The 26,060-nt window shown below is 36.0% G+C and overlaps 2 protein-coding genes and 2 long non-coding RNA genes across 8 annotated transcripts in view; 3 read left to right on the forward strand and 1 right to left on the reverse strand.

Annotated features, from left to right (window-relative positions):
* The first annotated feature begins 2,034 nt into the window (after positions 1-2,034).
* Positions 2,035-8,310, forward strand: LOC104887678 (septin and tuftelin-interacting protein 1 homolog 1). Of its 3 annotated transcripts, none has more exons than XM_010672377.4 (3): positions 2,035-4,903; positions 7,451-7,663; positions 7,781-8,310. In XM_010672377.4, exon 1 carries the CDS (start codon positions 2,318-2,320, stop codon positions 4,892-4,894), a length of 2,577 nt encoding a protein of 858 aa, XP_010670679.1. In that variant the 5' UTR covers positions 2,035-2,317; the 3' UTR covers positions 4,895-4,903; positions 7,451-7,663; positions 7,781-8,310. The 3 variants fall into 3 exon arrangements, with proteins under 3 accessions (XP_010670679.1, XP_010670680.1, XP_010670678.1); XM_010672378.4 differs by having other exon boundaries at positions 7,513-7,663; positions 7,771-8,310; XM_010672376.4 differs by having other exon boundaries at positions 7,513-7,663.
* Positions 8,311-8,619: 309 nt separating this feature from the next.
* LOC104887677 (uncharacterized) lies at positions 8,620-11,125 on the reverse strand. The gene is made up of 3 exons (XR_789377.4): positions 10,986-11,125; positions 10,691-10,849; positions 8,620-10,449 (listed from the first exon to the last, which is right to left on the reverse strand). It is a non-coding gene; the product is annotated as an uncharacterized LOC104887677 (long non-coding RNA).
* A 1,957-nt stretch (positions 11,126-13,082) lies between these two features.
* On the forward strand, positions 13,083-15,208 carry LOC125495102 (uncharacterized). The gene is made up of 3 exons (XR_007271789.2): positions 13,083-13,303; positions 14,825-14,907; positions 15,013-15,208. It is a non-coding gene; the product is annotated as an uncharacterized LOC125495102 (long non-coding RNA).
* A 5,674-nt stretch (positions 15,209-20,882) lies between these two features.
* LOC104887676 (protein NUCLEOLAR FACTOR 1) overlaps positions 20,883-26,060 on the forward strand; it is a 32,311-nt gene continuing 27,133 nt past the window's right edge. For all 3 annotated transcript variants that reach the window (XR_007270901.2, XR_007270902.2, XM_010672374.4), the window contains exons 1-4: positions 20,883-21,124; positions 22,973-23,019; positions 24,279-24,389; positions 24,624-24,825. Coding sequence is in view for 1 of the 3 variants with exons in the window: in XM_010672374.4 (XP_010670676.1) it covers positions 22,992-23,019; positions 24,279-24,389; positions 24,624-24,825 (341 nt within the window). In the remaining 2 variants the exon portion in view is untranslated. The remainder of the gene's footprint in view (positions 21,125-22,972; positions 23,020-24,278; positions 24,390-24,623; positions 24,826-26,060) is intronic.

Genomic DNA, 26,060 nt, shown 5'->3' on the forward strand with positions numbered 1-26,060 from the left:
ATATATAACAGTAGCTTAGTTTTTGTTTTTTGACCTTTTTGCAGTAGTTTGGAAGCCTTGTGGGTTGCTCACTGATTATTTAGCACACTAGTATTTTGAAAACCTTTGGGTGATGGTATTGTGCTTTGATGTATGATTGAATATTATGATCAATGTTTGCCTATAAGTGTTATGAATTGCATTGAGCAAACAATTAAGCTAAAATGTCAATTTCTTCATATATTAGTCATTATAAAGATTCCTTACATTCTCTAATTTAGGTGCAACAAAAAAATCAAATAGAACAAGACATTATATTAGTTTAGATAATACAACACAATAGAAAAAAAGTTCCATGAAAACAAAAGAGCCATTGGAAATTCTTCTCATTTCTTGAGGAACTAATCCCCTTAATGCGTATTTGGCCGAGTTAAGTTCCTCATTGATTTTCTCCAAAAAAAAAAAAATTCAGCTGTAATTTTATGATTATTTCATCCTTTAATTTCACCTCATACTCCCACTCTTATATAGTCAAACCTTTTTTTTTAGAAGGCATTAAGGGTGTGTTTTCTTCAACTTATTGGTGCTGAACTTATCTGAACTGAACTTATTGAACGTGAACTGAACTTATTAGAACTTATTAAACCTGATTGGACCTGATTCAACTTATTGGACCTGATTGAACCTGATTGAAATTTATTGGAAATTATTGGAACTTATTGACCTGATTGAAATTTATTAGACCTTATTGGCCTTGATTGAAATTTATTAGACCTTATTGGTTCTGATTGAAACTTATTAGACCTTATTGGACTTGATTGAAACTTATTAGACTTTAACTTATTTGACCTTATTAGACAAAAAATTGACCATTAATAACATAATTATTACCCCTAACGTAAATACTACCCCTCAAAATTTATTATGAAGTAATAATATTAAAATTCGTCCTTTAAAATATTAATTATTAATTATCTCTTATGATAATTAATTTAATAAATTTTTTTTACTATTTATATATTTGCCTATACATAACTTTCACCACTAATATATCTAATAGTCTTGTTTTGATTCATAAAGCACTAGTAGAAAATTAAAAGTTGATTAACATTTATTGCTAACAAGTTAAAATTGGCACATATGAATTTTTTTAATAATAACAAGTATAATACTATATAATCATTGTGGTACTTTAATTAAAATTCTAATAATAACATAATCAGCTAATAGTGATATGAAATTATGAATAATAAAATAATGGACAATAATACCAATATTTATTGAACATTAACTATTTGGACCTTATTGGACATGATTAGACCTGATTGAAGCTTATTGGACCTTATTAAACCTGATTGGAACTTATTACACCTGATTGAGAGTTATTGGACATTATTAGACCTGATTGGAACTTATTGTCGTGATTGGACCTTATTGCAACTTATCTGAACTTATTGGATCTGAAACTAAATTTTTTAAGTTGAGGAGAACGCACCCTAAATAAAAAAAGCCAAGGAGACCATCTATAGGATATCGGCTAAGGTTCCTAACTCATCTCTTAAACATAGCAAATCATTGATCGTCCAAAACCAGTCTCTTATGTTTAATTATTTGACTTATTGAAAAAAGTGTTGTGTGAGATAGGAAATTGTTTTCTCAGTAAAATTGATTTCCTTGAATTAGTTTTGTTAATTGAATTTTTTTCAACATAATACTATTATATGTGTTATATATTCTTCTTGTTGTGAGGTAAGAGACCACTTCTACATAAAACTGAGTTTCTTGAAATAATTAATTTTTTTAATACAATTTTATTTAAAATAATAATAATAATTTATTTCAGTTCAATTTTATCCCGTCTAAAACAAACCCTTTTTTTATAAAGATGTTGCTTTCTTTTTGTTCGGATGGTTATAAAGATACTACATCTGTTTTTTTTAGTTGCAATGATTAGATATTTTTTCTTTCTACTTTATGTCAAATCGTTGCAACTAAAAAAAACAGAGGTAGTATTACTTAAACATATACAGTTTGTACATCTCCGAGATGAACGGACGCTGTCGCTAGCGCTATCTCCACTCTCCAAGTCTCCCGACTCCAGAGAATAGAGGGGTCCTGCCTGCGCTCTCCCTTTTCTCCTCTTCTTCTTTTTCCTGGAAAAGGAACCAAAAGTATTGCCTTCCTTCTTCTCTGCCTTTGAAATTGGAAGTCTCTCCACTCTCCAGAGAATAGAGGGGCCTGCGCTGCGCTCGTTCTGCTTTATTTTCTCTTCACTAGGTTCGTCTCTCTCTTTCTCTTCTGCGATTTGTCTTCAGTTTCTGTTGTTTTTTTCTCTAAAATGGACGATTATCAAGAAATGGAAAAATTCGGGCTAGATAATGACTTTGAGGGAGGTCAGTATATTGGGAATGAATTTTTTTTCAAAAAACGTAAAGAAAAGGCAGTTCAATCTAAGGATGATATATTATATGGTGTATTTGCATCTGGTAGCTCAGATTCTGATATGGATGATGACCCCTTTTCTGGGAAAAAGAAGAAGAAGAGAAAAGGGGGAATCATTACAAAAGCTGATTACTCGAAACCCGTAAATTTTCAATCTTCTGGTGTTTCAAACCCTAATCAGGAAGTTCAGGAGCATGGTGCTGATGGGTTTAAGCCTGGGCTCGGGCTAGGTGCCGGGCCGAGTGTCAGAGCTGGTTTGGGTAGTGGTTTGGGTTCGAGTAATTCGGGGGAGAAATCTTTAGGGGGTAAGATGACTGATGATAATTCGAGGGAGGAAGATGATGACCAATCATTCTTGCCAAGTGGTTTTGGGAAGAAGATCAAGGAGGGGGCAGAAAAGCGGCGTGAGAAGTCGAAATTGGGTTTTGGAGATAGTAAGTCTCAGTCAGGAAAGGCGAAGAGAGGTTCGGATGTGTTAGGAGGGAATGTGGGGGGTTTTGAGAGGCATACGAAAGGGATAGGGATGAAGTTGTTAGAGAAGATGGGGTATAAAGGTGGTGGGTTGGGGAAGAATGAGCAAGGTATCGTTGCTCCTATCGAAGCGAAATTGAGGCCGAAGAATATGGGAATGGGGTTTAATGATTATCAGGAGAGCAAGAACTTGCCAAGCTTGGTTGATGTGCCTCCACCTCCTGAATTAGAGGAGAAGCAAGTGTCTTTGAAGAGGGAGGAAAAACTTTGGAAGAAACAAGCTCGAAGTCGAGTTAAGAAGAATGAGAATGTTATTACTCCGGAGGAGTTGTTGGCTATGAAGGCGGAGGCACAAGGTCCAGAATTGGTACTTCAGAAGGTGGTAGATATGAGGGGGCCTCAGGTTCGGGTGCTAACGAATTTGGAAAATCTGAATGCGGAGGAGAAGGCTAGGGAAAGTGATATTCCAATGCCAGAGCTGCAGCACAATATCAGATTGATAGTAGACTTGGCAGAGCTTAACATCCAGAAGATGGACAGGGATTTGAGGAATGAGCGAGAGACTGTTGTTGCGTTGCAGAAGGAGAAGGAAATGCTCCAAATAGACGCTGCACGTCAAAAGAAGCAGATTCACTCTATGGAAGAGGTATTGCAGGTTTTGGACAATGTTGAGGAGGAGCATACCTCGGGGAGGTTGACTTTGAAATCCCTTGCAAACTCTTTTGGGGACCTCCAGAGGAGGTTTCCTGAGGAATATAAACTCGGTAACTTATCTTGCATCGCGTCTTCATTTGCTCTTCCTCTGCTGATTAGGGTATTCCAAGGATGGGATCCACTTCAGAACCCATCTCATGGACTGGATGTCATAGCTCTGTGGAAAGGTTTGTTGCAGGGAGATGAGGATCATGACATTTTTGAGGATGCATCAGCCCCGTATTCGCAATTGGTGGCTGAAGTAGTATTTCCTGCTGTCAGAATAGCTGGTATAAACACATGGCAGGCCAGAGATCCTGAGCCTATGCTTCGCTTTCTCGAATTATGGGAGAGGCTGCTTCCATCTTCTGTGCTACAGTTACTGCTTGATATGATTGTGATGCCTAAGTTGTCCGAAGCTGTGCAATCTTGGGAACCTTGTAGGGAAACAATACCAATTCATGTCTGGGTGCATCCCTGGCTTCCCTTGCTTGGACAGAAGTTGGAGACTCTCTATCAAGCTATCCGTATTAAATTAGGAACTGTTCTCTATAAATGGCATCCTAGTGATATGTCTGCCTATACTATATTATCACCTTGGAAGACAGTATTTGATGCTGCAAGTTGGGAACAACTTATTGCCCGATCCATCCTCCCCAAGTTGGTAGATGTGATGAAGGAATTTCAAGTCAATCCTGTTAATCAGAAACTTGATCAGTTTTACTGGGTCATGACTTGGGCTTCTGCAGTTCCCATACATCATATGGTTAGCCTACTGGAATTACACTTCTTCAGCAAATGGCAGCAAGTTTTGCTCCACTGGCTTCGTAGTAGTCCAAACTTTGAAGAGGTTACGCAATGGTACCTTGGATGGAAAGAGGTTTTTCCTGCTGAACTTTTGGCCAACGAACGTATTCGGCAGCTCCTTGATCAAGGCCTGGAAATGATGAGACAGGCTGCCGAAGGTGCGCATGTGGTTCAGCCTGGGGTGAAAGAAAACATTAGCTATTTGAGGGTGCAGGAGCAAAGGCAATATGAGGCTCAATTGAGAGCCACTCAGGAAGCAGATGGGGCAACTAAGAATTTGAAAGAACTTATTGAGGCTTATGCACAGCAGCAAGGCTTGCTCTTTAAGCCTAAACCTGGGAGATTCCACAACCATCACCAAGTATATGGCTTTGGCAGCGTAAGCATTATTATGGATTCCTTGCATCAAAAGATCTGGGCTCAAGTCCAGGAGGAATGGCCTTTGGTTACTCTTGACCAACTGGTACAGATGCAAAACATTTCTGGTCCGAGACGGCGCTGAGCTAGGCTGGTACTCGCTTCTCTTTTTTGGTAGTTGTATCAGATATTTTATGTGGAACAAAAAACAAAGATGTGTGATCTTTTAGTTTTTATAACATGTTCTTGAATTAGAAAAATTAAAAATCATCAGACGATCTCTTTTTTAACTTTCTTTTTCCCTTTATCGTCACCGTTTCAATCTGCCATTTACCATTGTCTTTCCATTAATCGAATCGGTAGTGTGCAGAGGGCAGTTATCTACTTTGTTGTGATTTGTGAAAGTTCATATAATAGATTAGATTTCTTTGGCATAATATCAACATTGCAACTAATATATTGTCTCGAGTCCAATTCTATAGCTGTATGACAGTTTGGAGGAGTTTTTTAGCTCAAATCATCTAGGTGTTCTATTATGTAATAACAGATTCCATTAAGTTATAGCTATGAGACCAAACCTCTAATAGCTTGTTTTATATTTTCTTGTTTTAGAAAAAGCGTTGTGAGATTGCCTTGGGATTTTATTATGTTCAACCTCCATTAATAGGGGAGCTTTTTTTTCTTTAAATAGAAATGGAGGTTTATATACCATGTGTCCATGTCTATGCATGTGTATCACATCTCAGTTTATGTAGCTGATGACTGTTAGTGGTTGTGGTATGTCATATGTGCATATTGTATATTTGTAGGTATTTGATATAATAAGCAAAGCTCTTAAAGAGCTTGATAAATTGGGTTGGAAATGGGCTTTGTACAGCAAGCTGAGTTACTGTCAAGTGTTGTATGGAGGGACATAATATTTGAGTTGCTCACTCTAGTTAAATGATTTAGTTACTTGAGGTATTAGGATTGATTTTTGTGGTTATTGGAACTACTCAGTTATTTTAACATAAAGGTATTGGAATTGAATCTTGTGGAAATCTGTTTCAGTTCTTTACATCCTCTATCGATGTTCAAAGAATTAGGCGCCGTGTAGCTGTGATGTATGGTTTGCTGAGTCTGAGAGTACATTGGAGTACATTTTGTAAGGATAATATTTGCTGCATGTTAATATATGGAACTAGTAAAAAGGTATAAGGAAAAGTGCTAGCTTATTTCATCTGGGCAAACCTAAGGCATTTTATATGAGCGGATTGGTTCTTAAATTAAGGTGTTTTGAATAGTTGGTGTATCAAATATAAGTATTTAGACTTATATGGTCTGTTAGAAAACCCTTTATTCCTGTTTTCCTTTCAGGGAAGAAGGTTCGTTTTGGGGATTTCTTGGTGATTTTTTGCAACTTGCAAGTAGATGACTAATTGTGATGTTTCTAGTGTTGTGTGTATTATAGAGAATCAAGATATTGTAGTCATGGATTTGTTGTTCAACTGGTAACTAAAGTGGATTTAAAATGTGGTAATTGCTAAAGTTGATTGTCTTGTTCTCTTGTTTGGTATTGTCATTGTGCAAGTAAATGGTCTAAATCCCTAATTTGCATTATAAAATCTGACCAAAGGAGTGAGCAAAGGATACAGATGTTAATCTGAATGTACTGAATAAGCTGTCCAAATCGATAGAGAAAATTTGCAACAAGCTTAGAGGAGGCTAAGATTGTTTAGAAAAAAGATTTGTTAGTATTCTGCTTTTGGAAAAAAAACCCTCCTCTATGTTTGCTTTTACTTATTGAGGAGTTGGATTTATGGTGGGTTGCATTTGTGTTTTATTTAGGGGTTTGAGTCAGATTAGAATTTTAATGTGAATTAGAGCGAGAAAAGACTAAAGAAAGAGAAGATATTTTTGTTGCCATTGTCAAGACTCAAGAGAGAGAAGAGAAAAGTTATAAACAACTAATGGTTTTAGCCTAACTATCATTAGTAAGGGTATTTTGGCTAATAAACAACTTCAGGAGCCCCAGAGGGATTACCAGGCCTTTATAGAGCTATTTCCCTTAACTTGAGGGACACTGCAGGAAATTTCTCATTGAAGAAAGTGATGCTGAAATGCCAAAGGCTATCTGAACGTCATTGAATTCTCACGCTGTTATGTATCTGTTATGTGTATGTCCATTGTCAAGCAAACGAATACGTCCATGAAATCATGATGGTCTCCTGTGGCTTTAATTTGCTTCAAGTATACAACAGCTTCATAAGAGAAGGGAGTACTTCAGCTCCTGAAGGGAAGAAGTTTAACCTTGTGATAGTTCTAAGATGGTTGTCACAGTTCTATATTTCAAGTCATTTTATGCCTAGATCAAGTGGGTGAACTTTTTGAGATGGTTACAGTGTAGAAATTTACTCTTGGAATGGCAAGGAGGTTGGTTTATGTAAATCTTTGACAAGAGATGAGCTTGTTGTTCCTTTTCAAATTAAGTTGAGATCTGTGTTTAGGGGTTAGTAAACTTTGATATCTTTTTGAGTTTAAATTCTGGTTCAGGATTTTAGTTTTTTTCGATATGAAGATTTTTGATCTATATCCAATTTAGTTTAAGTGGATGTGCAGGAATCCAGATATCCTACTCTTGGTTCACGATCAAACCCCCCCCCCCCCTCCCCCTCTTGGTTTTATCCTGTTTTCAGTAAAGCACTGTTCCTATCAATTGCAGGAACATATACGCGATGTTGGAAACCTTAAACTTGTGATTCTGTTTGTAAACTTTGACTGCAGAACTTAAATCTCCAGTATGGTTGATCTAGGGTCATTGGTTTTTACACTGATGCTGAGATTCAGTCATTCTACGTCTATGCTGTTGCTTTTCAAGACTTCAGTTATTGGAATCAGCTGTGATGGATCTGCCTTCACTCCACTGTCGATGAAGGTAAAGCTTATACACTTTGATTTAGCCTTTGATTTTGTAATGAAATCATTATAACTAATGAGACATTCCTTTACCTGTATTTGCTGTAGTTTAATACTTTAATTTAGCTGTTTGCAGAAACCCAGTAACATTTGAACTCCTCTTTAAACCGCTGGTAAGGCATATCTGCTACTTTGAGGAAGGGAGAGTTGAAGCTCTGTATGCTGGTCAGCCACTTGCTGATGTCGAGTCTGCTCTTATGTCATATTGGTGAAATGAACATCGATAGATGCTGCCTGCTGGTGTGACTGCCTGAGGTTCGGCTTGGCCAGTTTTCTGGGAACGCCCTTGGAGATCTCTTATAAGTACTTCTATTTTGGCACTTTTGGCACTTTTGGCACTTTGGACAGCAGACAGCATTGCAGATTCTGCTACACTCCATTGCGCTTACTGGAAATATATATAGTGAAAGGGGTTGCTTCTTTCTGCTTCCGAATGCATTTATCTGATGTTCTCTCTGTTTCGAGAATCTTTCGTTCTAATAGATCTGGAAGTCCGAGATCGACTATAATTGATCTAATAGGTGGACAATATGTGATGATGAACTCATGAATGTTTATCGAGTTTCTAATTAAGTGGTTGTTTGCCTTTTGAGGTCGAATTGTGACCATGAATTTTCTCAAAGTATGTTGTGAATTGATGAAAAATATTTTTACATCACCGAATTCACCTTTTAACTAAGGTTTTGAGGTTAATGCAACACTTTGGATTAGAGAGAGTATATTGTTAGATTTATATCAAGAATTAATTTTATAAGGGGGTTGGGTTCGTCCGTTCGTAGAGCAACGAAACTAAAGGCTGGTCGGCTCTCCATATAGAGAGAAAGAGATGGAACTCGGGTGATGTAAGCTGAACTTACCAAATTGCTTTAAATCACACTTTTTTTTTTTTTTTTGATAAACAAGCTTCATGCCAAATCTATGAAATAAGCACGGCTATTTCAGCCCAGTTATATGAAACAACAATATCAACCTCTTCATTCCAATTACATGAAATTGTAGCAATTACTTCATCCCAGTTATATGAAAATAGGCAACTATATTGTTCAATAAAGATGAAGTCCATTAAAATCAATATGGAATTCTAACCAACACTATCAAATAATGTGAAAATGATAAAAGATCTACACAGGTTGGGGACAAATCGAACTAAGGGGGAAATGTATTATTGAATTAAACAAATCCAACTTAATCTTCAAAAATAATTTCGCAAAAATCGATCAATAATCATGCAAATTTACCAAAATCGAACCTAATTCTCAAAATTGAAATTTGGTAAAATTATAGTACGAAATAGGTTCGAATTTTGCACAAATATGAAATTACACTAGTAAAACACATAATTGGGGAGAAAACTAACCTTAAAATACCGAAATTCCCTTCGAAATTCTGAAAGAAAGTTGGAGGAAATTCAATTAACTTCTTCGCTAATTTTCCAACATTTTCATAAAGATTAAAGAGATTGGAAACGAATTTGGGGTATGACGGTAGACGAATTTGTGAGATTCTGAACCAGAAATGAGGAGATGAAACTGAAGAGGAAGAGGGTGATGAGAGAGGAGGGGAAGAGGGAGAAATGAGTTTTGAATGAATAAGGATATTTTTGGTATTTAGGTGGGTTGTACATGGTAAATGAAAGTAGCATTTAGCAACCATGTTTTATAATCGTTTTAATTAAATATCAACACATACTATGAAAAGTGCGGAAACAACATTTCTTTGGAAATGAAATACTTACCATCATTACCGAAGAATCCGTAAACCAAGCAAATGTATATCTATTGTAAATCTAGATTAATTTTCGAGGAACTATTATAAAAAACCTAGAAACGAAATGGAACTTACAAATTTATCTCCAGCAAGCTGGATTAAAGGGGGAAGGGGGAACATATTGCTTGGGGAGGCTATCCTTGGAAGATATATACTACAAGATCTCAGATTCCCTTGTGCAAAAGTTTGACAAACATGTTCATTCGTAGCGCATTTCTTACTTCTCTTGTTGCACTAGAGAATTCTGCTAACTAAAATTTGCAGAAGCAGGGCAGTCTTGTCAAGCAATGCAACCTGTTTAAGATGAGTGCCCTATAATTACAGTTGTAGCTGAATATCTGCCAATCAAAGCCAATAAGGCTGCAGTCACGTCATATGATGAAGATTACGAAAATCTTAAGATTTTTTTTTTTCAAAACCACCTAAACTTTTCACGTTTTTAGAAACTCCCATCTTAATGAATTTTTTTTTTATAAATTTTCACCTACCATTTCCAATTTTGTTAAAAAGTCCCACCACTTAACTATTTGTATTAAATTCCGTTAACAAAACCGTTAAGTAGACCTCATATATGCATTTTATTATTAATTTACGCTGAAATCAAAGTCAATTTCATCAATTTAAGGGCAAAATCTCAACAATTATGGAGCAAGTTTGGAACGAATTATAACTATTTGGAAAGACTTGCAACTATTTCAAGTTCGATTTTGTTAACAAAATGTATATGAGGGACCCATTTAACGGTTTTGTTAATGGAATTTAACAAAAATCGTTAAGTGGTGGGAGTTTTTTAATAAAATTGAAAATGGTATGTGGAAATTTATAAAAAAAAATTCATTAAGATGGGAGTTTCTAAAAACGTGAAAAGTCTAGGTGGTAAGATGTGATCTATCCAAATCTTAATGCACAATAAGTTTAAGACAAGGCAGTCTTTGAGTCTTTCAGGTAGAGTGGGAATATCTGTGCTTCTCATCCAATCTGAAAATAGAGACAGCACAATTATTAGGCACCTGGGAGTAAATTTTACAGATATCTAGCAGCTGAGAATTTAGTGCCAAGACACAGCAGACAACAGCGAAAATGTTGAGAAAGTGGGACAAGTACTCTGCAGAATCGAGTCCTGAATTTGTAAGTTGTAATTTGTATTGGTGGATAAATGATTACATGCCACAAGCGAGTGAAGTACTAGTAGTAATCTGAATGAAGCAATCCTCCTTACCTCTGCATACATGTTAATGCCCTCAGTGGTGTAGACTCCTGGAATCAAAATTCACTTTATATTTCAAAAAACTTGTAGTCGTCCTCAGAACTAGTCATCCCCTCTTCCCAATCACCCATTTTACGACCACCAAAAACTACTTGTTGGATACCAAGATACCTGCACCCAGATGGAACATTTGCTCACTTAAAATATATACAATAATGTCAGAATTCAATAGCGAAAGAATCTTTAGAAAACCATTAAAAGATGACAGGCAGGCAGTTAGCTTAAAAAGCTTGGGTTAAAAACTTACTCTGAGCTCAGCACCGTCAAGCAATTCAGCAAAACATCAATGGCAAAAACATCAGATGTTCCAAGGTCTACCCTGTAGTTAAAAGATGGAACATTTACTTTATTTTAGTTTTCGCGAGGGGGGGGGGGTCTCAACTCTGAAAAGCTACAACTCTTTTTGTAAGCTCAAAAACTGCATTCCCACAAATTCTTGCAGTGTCAGACATTACCAAACAATTGTATTTCTTTGTTCCACAAAGAGCTACAGAGGATCATGTATTGGGTAATATTTCCAAGGTCCAGATTGCAGAGCGAATATATGTATATCAGTATATGGCTAGACCCTAGTACACAGAAAGGTACTGATGTTAAACCTTCATTAACCAACTTTATTTTACAATATATTAAGTGGAGGACAATCAAACAAGGTTCTAACATAGTGCACTAGTATACGGAGCTTCAAAATGATTAGTACACTGAAATGGCCACAAAAATTTGCTTGAAATCATAACATTAATTTTGCCAACTTAGACAAAATACCCTTGGACAATGTTGGTCATAACTCATAAGTATGCAAGAAAGTCTCCACCATTCAGTAGTATCCCTTACCCACGTCTCCTTAGAGTTTTACTTGTTAGCAGTAGCAACCACAATGTTGACATTCTCGCACAAACTTATTCTAATGGACAAGGATTCACACTGCATCTTTTGCTAATCAAGCAAAATGCATTAGTGAGGCGATAGAAAATCGTCTTCATGGAAGCGAAGAAACATAACCATTTAGGGGGCGTTTGGTTGTAACGGGGTAAAGGGAATGGAATCAAGAAAGGGAGAGAAGAGGAAAGGAAAAGAAAACCCTTAGATTTAGAGTGGTGTTTGGTTAAGACAATGTCAATTCTCTTGCTTCCTCCTCTTACCCTTTCTTCCACCCTAGCACCACCACTCCTCCCTCTGTTGCTATTCCCCACGCCGCCTTTCCCTACCCCAGTAACACCACCTTGTCGGCCCCCTGCTCTTCCCCTTCCCGGGACGGTTCTCCCCTCCCCTGCGCCGTCACGTTGTCCCCCTCCCCTCCCTGCACCGTCGAGTTCTCCCCCTCCCTTGCGCGTCACGTTGTTCCCCCTACCGTCGCATTCTCCCCTCCCTTCCCTACACCGTCACGGTCTCTCTCTCCCTCCCCCTGCGCCGTCGCGGTCTCTCCCTCCCTCGCCCTGCGCCGTCGCGATCTCCCCTTCCCCTTCCCTACAGCACCGCGTTCTCTCCCTCCCCTCCCCTGCGTCGTTTAGGTGTTGGATGGTTGGGGTGTTTCCGGCGGCTGGCTGGTTGCGGTGGTATGGTGTGTTGTGGTGGAGGGGACGGGTTGCAGTGGTAGGGTGTGCAGATGGTGGTGGTTGGGTGGTCAGGTGTGGTTGAATGGTTGGGTCAATGGGTGGTTGGGTGGTCAAAGAGAAGGTCAATAATAAGTCAAAGAAAGGGTAAGTGAAACCCTTGGGGGGTAAGGGAATGAAAGTAGAGGACTTTGGGGTAAGGAGAGGGTAAAGGGTTTCATTGATTCAAGCAAACAAACAACAAGTAAGAGAATCAAGTCTCTTGATTCCCTCACCCTTTCCACAATACCCCCAACCAAATGCCCCCTTAGAAGACAATCAGGGTTTGACTTAGCAGAGATGCAAGCTGACTAGACATGTGGGCTGCGATAGATTATTGACAAGCCTGAAATGAGTAGAGTTTATGCAATAGGCATACTTATTAGAAGCATGTGAACATTGGGAAAGCTTGTATTCCAATTAAACGCAAGCCTAAGGTATCAAATTTTCAACAGGAGATGTTAGTGTGCTTCAGGCACAACTAGGATGCACAAAAGAGAAGGTTGAGACAGACTGGAGACCGCTTATGTAGTACATAATCTATCCACCAATTCAGACATCCTTCAGTGCACGAATTGGCCACATCAACATAGTTTAATAGATTCAAGCATTTGTCTTGTCACGACAAAAGTATCATTTGATCAAGATGTTTCAAGGCGAGAGTTGGTTAAGATGGTCGTAGTACATGACTACATGAGTATCCTTTGTCAATTGTAGATCACATTGGCTTTAGGAGTTTTGTCAAGAGTTTGAAAGATGATTTTAAGATGATTTCAAGGAATACATTGAAATGTGATGTGGTGAAGATGTTCAACAATGAGAGAGGTTCTCTTAAGGCTTTGTTAGTTGCTAACGAGGGTAGAGTGGGGATAACAACTGATATGTGGACTGCCTCCAACCAAAAAAAGGGGTATATGGCCGTGACATCCCACTTCATTGATGATAAGTGGATTTTGCATAATCGAACAATAAGGTAATTTCGCTTATTTCATTTATAATTCTAACATGTTTTTGTGACTTACTTTTGTTCCAACTTGTGGTTCTTTGCCTATTTGCGTTTATAATGGTTAACATGTTGGTATTTTGGTCTTTTTTATGTTCTAAATCTTGCTTTTATCATGGTTAAATAGGTTTTGTTATGTTCCAAGTCCGCATACAAACGGAATCATTGTTAAGATTCTTATGGAAACTTTGTCTCAATATTCTTTGGAAAACAAAATTTCTTCTGTGGTTGTTGATAATTGTAGCACAAATGATGCAATGATAAATGTGTTGTTGGACAAATTAGAGAGTAATTGTTTGGTGTTAAATGGAGAATTTTTGCATATGAGGTGTAGTGCTCATATTCTTAACTTGATTGTGAAAGATGGTTTACAAGTAATTGATCATGCTATTGCAAAAAGTAAGAGAGTGCATTGCATTTTGGATGTCCACTCCTAAAAGAATTGAAAATTTTGAGGATGCATGTCGTGTTTTGAATATGACTAAAACAAAAAGAATTGGTCTTGATGTGAAAACTAGGTGGAATTCTACTTTCTTGATGCTTGAATCTAGTTTGCCTTTCAAAGATGTTTTTGATAAATTGAAACGTCTAAATAAAAGGCTTAAGTTTTCCGTTCCTAGTGATCGTGATTGGAATATGGCTACTATTGTTTGTCAAAAATTAGAAATATTCTACAAAGCCACCAAAGTTTTCTCCAATAGAAATCATCCTACTGCAAATTTGTTTTTTCGAACAATTTGTGAGATTAAGCTTGCTTTAAGGCGTTGGGTGCAAGATGATAGTAATGAGGTCATTAAGACAATGGCTATGAGTATGGTTGATAAGTTTGACAAATATTGGTATGAGATTAATGGGATTTTGGCTATTGCGGCTACTCTAGATCCTAAAAACAAAATGGATTGTGTGGCTTATTATTTTGAGAAATTATATGGAGATGAAGCCAATAGTGAAATGGCAAGAGTGAGAAGGACCCTTGATAAACTTGTTCTTGATTTTATTTGAAAGTAAGAATGATGTAGGGAATGGACAATAATCATCACCATTAAAGAGAGGGTTTAATGAGTGTGGTGATGAAGATGATTTTGCTAAATCTAAGAGACAAAAGGTTAGAACAACACCATTAAGGGATGAGGTTGATAACTACTTGGAGAGTGCTACTATGCCGGAGGATAATGAATTTAATGTTCTTAATTGGTGGAGGAGAGACCAAATTATCCAACTTTGAGAAAAATTGCTAAGGACATTCTTGCTATTCCCGTATCTTCAGTTTGCTTCGGATAGTGCTTTTAACATGGGTGGAAGAGTGATTAGTGCTCACCATTATAGGCTTCATTCTCAAACCGTGGAGGCTTTGATGTGCTTGCAAAGTTGGTTGATTAATGATGTGAAAGGTAATATTTTACTTAGAGTTATTTATGTATAAATATAAAAAAAATTCTTACTTTTATTATATAACTTACATTATTCTCTAATACACTTTTTTTTACAAAGGCACACTTGATGGAAAGAATTTGTCATACACAATTAATGAAGATTGTGATTATGATAATGAAGCTCAAGATATCATTGACATGGTGTGTAGTGTGTCATCAATTCGTTGTTTGTTTATATTTGTATATAATTTTTTACTAATATTCTTATTTGGTTGGTTATTGTGTTGTTTTTTTCTTTTGCTTTAGGATGTTGATGATGTTAGTAGTGATGAAGAATAGTCCTCCTGAAGTCTTGGACTCTTGGTAGATGTACCAAGTGAAGAATGAAAGATGTAAAATTGCAAAGTGCAAACTATGTTTTAATTGTTTGTAAGAATTGTAGACTTTGTAATATTATTGAAGTTTGTTAAACTCTTAATGTTATTTATTTTGGATTTGAAACTTAATGTAAGTGGATGCTTTTATCGACAAATAGCGTTGTTATTGAAGTTTTGTTAAACTATTTTAATGTTAGGATGAAAATTAGGTTTGTTTTAAGAAAAATGAGTTAGGTTCCGTTTTGGAATCGAATCCGTAGGATCTGGATCCTTAAATTTATTACCCATCGGATCTGGATCCTTAGTCAAAAAATGGATCTGGAACCTATAGGATCCGATCGAGAACCTACCTGTTGCCATCCCTAGTCTTCCTCTGGTGAAGTCTAATGTCTATGATGTTTCTGAGTGTACAATGTTGGCTTATCATACTTTTGGTCATTTGGTATATATGTCATGTTGAAATTGGTGATGCATATTGGCCACTACAACTACCTGGCTTTCATAGCAAACTTTCTAAAGTAGTAAAAGTTGCTCTAAAACTATTATAAAATAATCATACTCCATCTCATGTTGTTAATCAATCAAAGTTTTAAATTGATTAGTAATTCTGTCTATCCTCCTTATTTTTCTTTATATTATCAGATTTAAAAATATAGGAATTGAAGATAAAAATTGTAGATTATGACGTACGTGACGACAAGATGAAGGTGACAGGGCATGAAAGTGAGGGGAAGAGGAAGAGGAAGGAAGAACACTAAAACACAAAGAATGAGATTTGATGGTTGAGTTGTCTCAAGTCATTTACTGACTAAAACGGTTTCAACTAAGACTTCAAAATATCCATGAGCCACATAATGTAATACTCCGTATTTTTGAAGTTATTCCTTTATAAATAATAAAATATAAAGAATATAATTGAAAGATATTTTAGTATTATTTACAAAAAATAATAATAAAATAATAATAGTACAGTTTGAGTACACTTACAACTTTAACGTAATTCTATTATAGTTCGATTTCTTTTAATTTCGAAATAAATAAATTAAACAGAGTCCTAATAGACCTAGTTTTGCCACACTATAAATAGGAGAGAATAAGAATAATTAAATCAGAAAAAAAATCCTAATTCTCTCTTTCCACCTCCCTTAGTTGTTTCTCTCTCTCTCCCTCTCTCTCAGATTCTCTCTCATTCTCTCCCTCTGATTCTCCCTCACCGTGCTCTGACAGGCTAAAGTCGTATCACCTTATCAAAAGTAATCCTAAAGTCCTCTAACAAATAGTAGTCAGGGAAGTAGGGTCGAATCCACAGAGAAACAATGTTCTTTTCTTAATTGTCAATCAAATCTAGAATATAGGAGCGAGTGTTTGTGAATAATTATACTAAACTAGACTATAAGTATATCAAGAATTATCAATAATAAAAAGTCTAGGGCATAGGTTCACCGATGATCAATAGTTCGGGATAAAACATAAAAGTCACAACAATTAATAATGCAGTTAAATAGATTAATTCGCTGTCTCAAGTTTAAATCAACCATAGAACGGTATTAACATGCTCTCGCAATTTATTAATAACAACTTTACCTATTGAAACTAGCCTTAATATCAAGTTTATACCTCTCGGCGCATAACCTAATATTGCAACAATATAACAATCAAATCTGACCAAATTGGATTGAATAGACAACAAAACATTCAATAGGAATCAACATGCATCAATAAAAATCAATACTTTAATTAAACATCCCTTCCTAATTGATCATGGATCCCCCTAAACCCTAGAAATAGACTACTCAATCATAATTGGGGAAGACATATTCATAATTAAATAAGCAAACATGAATTAATAATCAAGGATTGAATAGGAATAAGAAGAGAAAAGAAATAATACCAATTGTAGAACCAATCTTGCAAAAATCAAAGCTTCTATTGAAAATTCAATGCAATTGGGGAAAAAAAACAAAAACTAGGGTTCTTCACTAATTGAGAGAAAAAAAGGGTTCTAATCTTTTATGAATTAATGATGGAAAAACAAAATAGAAAATAAGATAGGAAATAATAATATTCCCTTGAGTCTTTATACCTTTTTATTTCCTAAAACAACTAGAAAAATAGAGTCTAATTCGTCAAAAGATAAAGCCTTATTCGACTAGGAAACCCGGAATAACCCGCGGCCGCGGGTTTTGGCCTGCAAAACAGCGTCAACTTGTAAAGACCATATCTCGCAAACTAGAAGTCGTATCGGGCGTGTAATATACCGTTGGAAAGCTCTTCAAGTCTAGTTTCCAACCCACTGGAATCACTAATTCCGATCTCGGAAATGAGTTATGATCAAAAGAGTGCACATGACTCAATTTCCATACTTCTCTTTAATATGTTTCCGCTATGTTTGGGTTGCAATCCAACTCGAAGATGCCCTTTGGACTCCTCATTTGACTTAGCTCCTTCCTAGATGCTTCTCATGCTTAAGCTTGTCCAATAATAATCCAATTGTGTTCTCAATACTTGAAAACTATCAAAAACGCCGAAAACACACACAAGAGTGATATCTTCTCAACTTAAGTAACTATATGCGATTATGGACTAAGAATGCAACTAAATGATCCTAAAATGCAACCTAAATGCATTATGAAATGCCTATATTAATATGACTCATCATGCTCCTTCTCGAACCTCATCGAGGTGTGCGAGTGACGTTGCAGTGTGTGCGAGCAAGAGCGAGGGTCGTGATGCGAAGCTGTGCTTCTTGTGCGAGCAAGGAAGTCAAGGGCGAGGTCGGTTGAGTTGTGCGAAGCCGCGCGTTGTGCGAGGAGGGGACGAGGGTGTGTGTGCTGATGGTGCGAGAGGACGAGGCTGTGCGAACGATTCGAGGGTGCGAACAATTCAAGGGTGCGCACGACAGGTCTCGAGGGTTGTGCGGACGTTGTGTGGTGCGAACCTTCAATGTGGTTGGTTTTGTTGCGACCGAGCGGGCGAGTGTTGTGACGGTTGTTGTGGGTGTGCGAACCAAGGAAGGGGTTCGAGTGTTGAGCGAGGGTGCGAAGTCGCGTGGTGTGCGACGAGTGGTACGAGCCTTGCTGCTGCTGTTGTGTTGGCGTGCGCGAGGGATTTGTGGTCGCACGAGTAGGTGAGGGTCATGGTGCGTCGTTGACGGAAGTCGGTCAATGGAGTTCAGTTGCCGGTGAGATTCAGTGGTATAAAAAATAATATGTATATTACATATTATATTATTTTTTATATTGTATTTTCTGTTTTTATATTAATTTAAGTTGTAAGTTAATTAATTTGTAATTTGAGTAAATTAGTAATTAATTAAGTTGTATAATTAGTTTAAGTTATTAGTCTGATTTAAGTTGTAAATCTGATTTAAGGTGTTGTGTAATTAAGTAAGGTGGGAAGTAAAGAAAGTAGTTTATTGATTTTAGATGGAAAGTTATAATGACCTTTGCTAGTCGAACCTGGTTTTAAGAGTATTTGACATAAGACTTGAATGGATTCGGTAAAGGTATTGGATTATCAAACTAACTAAAATCAGTTTGGCTCACTAACATTGACTCGTAAAAGACGCTAAACTCAATAGAGTAGAAAAGAAAAGAAAGTTGATAAGCAATGAGATTAGCTATCGTTTATACTTCGAATTACTAAGTCGATATAGTTAGTCACGTATTGGTTGATAATATTATCAAGGATGTAGCATTGAAGTACTTACTTAATCGTTTAGGTCCCAATTTCATAAGCGAAACGTTTGGCTAAGACAACGATTACAAGGTACGTACGCGTACCAGTTTAGTTGCAAGTACTAGTATCATGATTATGTTGTGATTTATTCTATCGGAACCTGGAATCGTGATAAGGAACGATTTTGATTGTTGAGATTGTTTGGTAACATGTTTATGATTGGAAATCGATATGTGGCATTGGAATGCGTAATTCTATCGTATTATGAACATGAGCATTGGATTCGTATCTTTTGATCCATGGTGTAACAAGAGTGTTACAAGAGAAAAGATTTGAGTATTGTATCTAAGAGAACATGTTAAACGATTCTATGTTATTGTGATATGAATAATGGACATTATTAAGAGTGAACTATGTCAATAAACTTGTAGTTGGACTCCCTACAAGTGATGAACAATGGGGGGGAGTATGAGACTTGTTCTACACTCCTACGCAGGCCTACTGTGACGACAGTAGTGTCCTTATAAATTTTGATTACTCAAGTAGGCGAAAGTTTCCGTACGATCTTGGGGGTATGCATACTAAGGTGATGGATGTGAGACGGAACGAAACCGTATTTGCATTTCATCTAATAGACCAAGTTGTCTATTAAGGATTAAGTAGCCCGTATGATTCTAGTAAGATGACGGTGCGCGTTCGCTGCCAACTAAATAAAGAGTAAAGGATGTAATGCTATTGTAATATCATGTCTAGGATTGTTCATTATTATTTTGTTTATGTTTGTATGCATTCAATGGTAAACTATGTACTCAACATATCTGATTTTGTGTGATCGTGTGTTTGTGAACCTGTGATGAACCATTGATGCTACAATGGGGATCAGACTAGGTGCTGTTGCATGATACTGAGCATATGGGGGATAATCCTTAGTCTTGGAACTTTAACGTGTTTTAATTAAGCATTTTAAGACTATTATGACTTACTTAATTAGTTTGTGGTTTGAATAAATGGGGTCGTTGATGATTCCCGAGCTGTAGTTACATTTTTCTTTCCGCTGCATTTCAGTTTTCGAGACGATGATTTGAGTTAACATTCCTTTTTAATAAGCCTTGCGTTTCATCGCGTCAGTAACACTTCCAAAGTCGATGCGACGTAGTCGTAGACGTGTATGGATTTTGGGGTGTTACACATAACTTTTAAAAATCTCTATATATTAGGAGAAGATGTTTTTGAATATCCATATGTTCAACTTTTATAAATTACCGATTAACATTGAAGTGTTATTTGATGAAACTAATTTCAAAAATCAATAATACTATTTAAAGTTTTAAAAATACTATTTTGCAAGAAGGACATTGAATTGTTAACAAATGATTTGTTTTCCAATAACCAGCATTGAAGTAGGGCTAACAATGGGTAGATCTGAGTTGGGTTGATCCATTTACTTAAACGGGTTGAGATATTCAACCTAATACAACCCAACCCAACAAAACCAAACCCAAACTAGTTATAAATCGGAGAACTTGAAATCGACCCACTAACCCATCTAATAGTATTTTCCAATTTTATTTAACTGCAACCTTATGAGTAGTTACTTAAGTATCTTACATTCTAAAAACTTCGAATTACAAAGAGTATATACACAAGGACAAGACAAATCCAAATACATACAACCCTTTTCATTGCTCATTTAACTTAAAATTTTGGGTTTTTTAAAGGAAAAATAAATGGGTTAGCAGGTCAATCCAACCCGAACTTGACTCATTTAAGTAAAAGGATTAGATGAGTTAAAATAAGGTCGGATATTTCAACTTGACCCAACACATTTAATTAAACGATTTGGGTTGGCTCAACCCATTTATTTATACGAGCTGAAAATTTTGACCTAACCCGTTATTATTAGGTTGGGTTGGTGGGTTGATTTGATCATTGCATCTCTACATTGAAGTTCTAGTAATGACACGTTACTTTCATAAATCAACATATAACTTTTGGAAGATAACGAAATTCATTTTTGAAAAATATCTTAATAAATGGTACTGTTCTTTTCTTCCAAATTAGTTTCAGGTTAAGTTATCAGGTTGACAGTTTTTACCAATCCTAATATAATTATACAATTACAATCTCACGGTGACGAGCCCAACTCATAAACAAGCACATTTCTTTAGAACCTCTAAACCTCTAAACCACCTCTAAAACCTCTCATACGCAAATTCATCTCTCATTTTCTGCCCACTGCCACAGTGGCACAGTGCCCAGTCAATATTCACCACACCGGCACCGCCGCACCGGCACCGTAGCCTCCTCCGACCAGCCCGCGCCCCGCAGTCTGCTCGTCACCGGTCAGGCGGTCACCGCGTCAGGTATTATTGATTTATTGTAAAATTATTTACAGAATTCAAATTTTAATTCTTTTACGTTATTTATTTTCTAATTCCTAAATCTTATATTTAAAATCTTATTTGGTTGATATTAATTGTAATATTTGCATATATGTGTGAATTTTTGAATTTGTAAGGTGTGATAAGTGATTGATGTATTTAGTTAGTTTGTTGTTTAATTTTTTGTGAATGTTGAAATTGTGAGATGTAAATTTGTACTCCCTTGTTTTTTTTTTTTATCTTTCTCACTTGGAATCTTGACACTGTTCATGCATAAAGAGAATCTTCTCAAATTGTTCTCAATTTATAAGAAAAAACATAGTCATGTGGGGTCTTGTTTGATTCGTCTCAATTAGTACTTTATTAATATTCAATCGTTATAATTTTTACTAATATATAATGAAAGATATTTAAGTTTTAAAACGTGCATCGGAAGATGCGCACAGGAAAGTGAGAATGATAAAAAAAAAAACAGAGGGAGTATAAATTAGGTAGTGTTACGGTTAATTAATTTACGGTATAATTTTCTATGATGATTTAGTTTTTTTTATGATGGTAATTTATTGATTGATTTTCATATAATTTAATAGTTAGTTCATATGTTTTAATTTGTATTAAATAATGAATATAAAAAACGATGAGTGATACACCTAGATCAAAAAAATCAAAGGCAATGGGAAAACAACCCGATCTTCGACAATTTATATTCAAGAAAATGAAACCTCAAGATAATTCATGTTCTTCAACGCCACCGGTAGATAGTGGTACTCCATCATCTAATGCTAGTGCATCTCCATCTTATGATTCTCCTCAAATTAACGAAAATGATATGAATTTGGGTGGTTCAAATACGGATAATGTGCCATTAGAGAATGTATGACAATGTATGACAATGAATAAGTTTATGTAATTTTTTCTTAGTTTGGAATGTATGACAATGAATATTAGACAATATGCCTTTGCGTTGTAAAATTTTCAATATTGAATATCCTTTTTCTTTTTTTCTGACCCCTCGATTTTGAAATTCTGGCTCCGCCACTGTGGCTTATATGAATCTACTTGTTAGACGGTTTTTGTTGCGGATTTTGGTGTGGAATTGCGATTTTTAAGATCTACTTCATGTGATTATACGTGCGATTTGTTTTATGCGGTTGTTATTGTTTGTCCCATGAATTCAACTTATTTTTTCTTCTCATATATATTATTTCATCATGATTTCATAATTATTAGGCTTTGAAGTGAGCTACTCATGTATGAAACCTCGTAGAATCCTTTTGTAGTGTTTTTTTTTCTATTGTAAGTCTAACGGGTTAAAGTATGTAGTTTTTGGTTTTAATTTGGAATTTGAACTAAGATATCAGATATTTATATAAATTTATCTTAGTCTTCTTCTGTAAAAGTTTTGAACATATGTGTTCCATGGTATCTGCCTATCTGGCACTACCCCTATCCTCCATCGTTGTTACCTAATTTTCTTTTTGACACCATTGGAGGTTCCTTGATCACTTCTTTTTCTTCGAGGTAAAGACACCGCCTTTTCCTATATCCGGTTGAAGAAAATTAGTTTGCTATTAGCTTTGGTTTGTGAAAGCTAAAGTATATGTTAATGTTAAGATGTGATTTTGAAACTGTTGGATTTCTTTGTAATATTTATTTTTGTATAGTTATCATTGTATTGGTTGTGCTGTGATAGAACTTAACATTCGAAGTTTGTAAGGTTTGACAGAAAAAGTCAAATATAATCCATTATTTTGAAATAGAGGAAATACTTTTCCTCTTCTTTCCATTTGTGTCCCCTAATTTTGGGTGTGTTTGTTTAATCTTTGCTAGGTGCATAATTAAGTAAACTATGGCCAAGCGATTTAGCAGGAGTCAAGGTATTTTTCATTATTCACCACCTACCATGTATATGTTTCCTTGGTTTTAGCTGCTTGTCATAACGTTACAAGCTGCCGTTTCCTTCTTGTTACTTTAAATTGTTTTTTTTTTTTATTAATTTAATATGGTTTTTTAGATCAGAACTTTGTAAAATCCATCTATTGTTACTCCTTGATTGATCAAAATTGCTGTTTTTATGGCCAATATAGGCGTGTCCTTGAAATGACAATTTTTATGTGTGATTTGGAAAGGGAAAAGACTAATAGAGGTGGGTTCTGGTTTATCTCAATTCTCAAGGGGTTTCTAGGATAGAATTGCTAAGGCCTTGGCTAAAAAGAGTCAGGTGGAATAAGTAAAATCCATCAAATTTTTGATCAAATCTAAACTCCATAAGTGGATTGAGATATATGGTTTAGATGAGTTCTGTAACAGGGCTCGTATGCAGGGAAGGATTTACATAAAGTACTTAAAAATCAGGTGGTATCATCCTGAGGTCTGGCAGAGGGTGTACAACTATAACTGTGTTTGTTCAATATAAACTTTAGCTTGTGAAAACTGAAAACTCAAAATATAGTGTTTTGTTGAGAAGTAGCATCTAAAGTACGTGTGTTTTGAATGACTTTATTTTTGCTGGTCAACCTCGATATATTGCTAAAAACTTATGGATTTTTCTATGACATGCCCCTATTGTTATTATATATCTATGTTGTATCCTCCCCTTTTTCTAAACTCTACACAATGCCCATGTGGTCCCAAAAGTGTCTCAACGCTGCCGTTATCTTTTTACTACTTCCTCCGTTTCAAATTAGTTGTGATACTTTAAAATCACGGACTCTTATACAATTTTTGGAGAGGAGAGAGATAGAGAAAGAAAATAAAAGGGTCCCATGTGATAGAAGAGAGATAAAGAGAAGTTATTATCCAAAACAAAAGTGTCACAACTAAATTGAAACTTCTTAAAATAGAAAGTGTCACAACTAAATTGAAACAGAGGAAGTATTATATTCTGATAAAGAGATGTTTTATGTATTTTAATATCATTTTGGGGTTCGAAACCGTTTTATTTACTTTAAATTTCTTATTATAGGGGTGGAACGAAATGGGTTTCAAACCACTAAGAAACGAGTTTTAAACACATAAAACTTCTCTCACCGTCGGAATTCATTAATGCATAGATTACCGTAGAAGACATCATATTAAAACTCAAAATGTATTTTATCCATCATCTAATGTGAGCTTGAAAATTTTGTTTTACCAGGTTTTAGAGGTCCCAGAACGCTTGCCAAGTGCAGGACTATTAGTAAGAATGGTAAGAAGGGTCGTCGAACAGAATACGAGGATGCTGTAGACAAGCACACTGGTTCCCTAGGTTAGAATTGGGCTTGTATTCTTTTTCTATCTTCTTTTCATACAGATAAATGAAGAACCTGATTGTTTTTTGGCTTGCTGAGGTATAATTTCCATGAATAGGAACCAAGTGCATGTTTCAACCATTGCTCAAACTGTCTCTAACATCTCTGTCTCTATAATGAGATATTATTCCAATTTTCTGTCCTTTGAGTATTGCATGTCGCTTACAGCTTGTGTTGCCTGTTTGAATTAGATGATATATACAAGAAGCATGGGAAGACTACAGTTTCTTCTGAAGATGATGAGGATGTGGAGGAAGGAGATGAATACGATGAAGAAGAGGAGGAAGAGGAGGAGGAAGAATTAGAGCTTTATAGTGAGCCTTCTGTTTATGATAGTTTACTTAACAAACTGGATAGTGGTAGCAACCTGCGTGCAGATGGGAACCAAAAAAGGTAGTTTGTTTTGGTTCTTTTTGTGGCCCGCAGTTCGCTTTCTGTATTTATCATTATACATATCACAGAAAGCTGTTACTCTATGCTTCAGTTTTGATTGACCGTTCTTCGTAGTTTCTGCTTCCTAGAGCTGAAAATTTTCCTTTTTAGCATTTACTAATCTGAGTAGCTGACAATTGAGAGGATATTGGGTGGATAAATGTATGATTTTGTTGTTGTTCTTTGGTTTGCTTCCTTGTTCTATGTCGATTATTCAACTGACCAACTCTGTCAGTCTTCCATGGCCTTTTTTTTTGTTTTATTTCTCGGATGGGGGTTGTTGACGTTGTTCTCCCATAGTTGGAGAGGCAACTTTTTTTTATGGGTGAGGGCCGAGGAGGGAGGCATAGACTAAATCACATCCTAAGATTCAGGCACATATTCCGATGACTTGTGAGGGTGTGCGTGCTTCTAATCGCCTCGACAGCGCGCAATGCAGCTGTAGCAAGCTTTGAAGACAGAAGGGATTGAGGAGCAAATCTGAGTTAAAAAAACAATATGAACAATTATTTTACATATTATGTCTTGCCAGGCTATAATAATTAAGGCTTCAATTTGGGTTGTAAATCAAAATCCTTAATTTGGTTAAGACTTTAAATTTGCGATTTAGTTAAAATTGGAGTGCGCCGGCCACTTGAACCGTGAGAAAATCTTTCGGCTAATGTTCACCACTGGTCAACATTCCTTGGTGGATGTCACTGCTCGTCCTTTTCGAGATCAGCTGACTTTCTTCTTTGTTCTCCCTCTCTTCTCTTCTTTTGTTGTTTTTTTTTATTTATTTATATAATCTCTCTTTACATGCTAGACATGACTATCACATGAGGAAGGATATGTTGATCCGTTTAATAGTGCCTTTTATATGATCATCTATTGCATTAAAGTTAAAAGTTGGTCTCCACCACTTCTCATATTCTATTACGTGTTTCATTTACTATCACACTAAGCCATTTAGGTGCTACTATTTTATTCTTTTGTGAACTAATATTGATGATCATCAAGTATTTGCTCCTACAGTCCTACCACATGGGAGATTACTTTGTTGCTGAGTCAGCACTGTGGCTACTGCCCTTTGGTTTATCCACTTTTCGCCAAACATTCAGCTAGCACTGTAACTTTTTTGCTGTCACTATAATTTGCTCTTCATGCTTTGCCTTTTTTATAGTCATTTTTTTTCATTTGTATTTTTCTTACCCCTG

This window comes from Beta vulgaris, chromosome 2 (assembly GCF_026745355.1).
Source record: "Beta vulgaris subsp. vulgaris cultivar EL10 chromosome 2, EL10.2, whole genome shotgun sequence".
NCBI lineage: Eukaryota > Viridiplantae > Streptophyta > Magnoliopsida > Caryophyllales > Amaranthaceae > Beta > Beta vulgaris.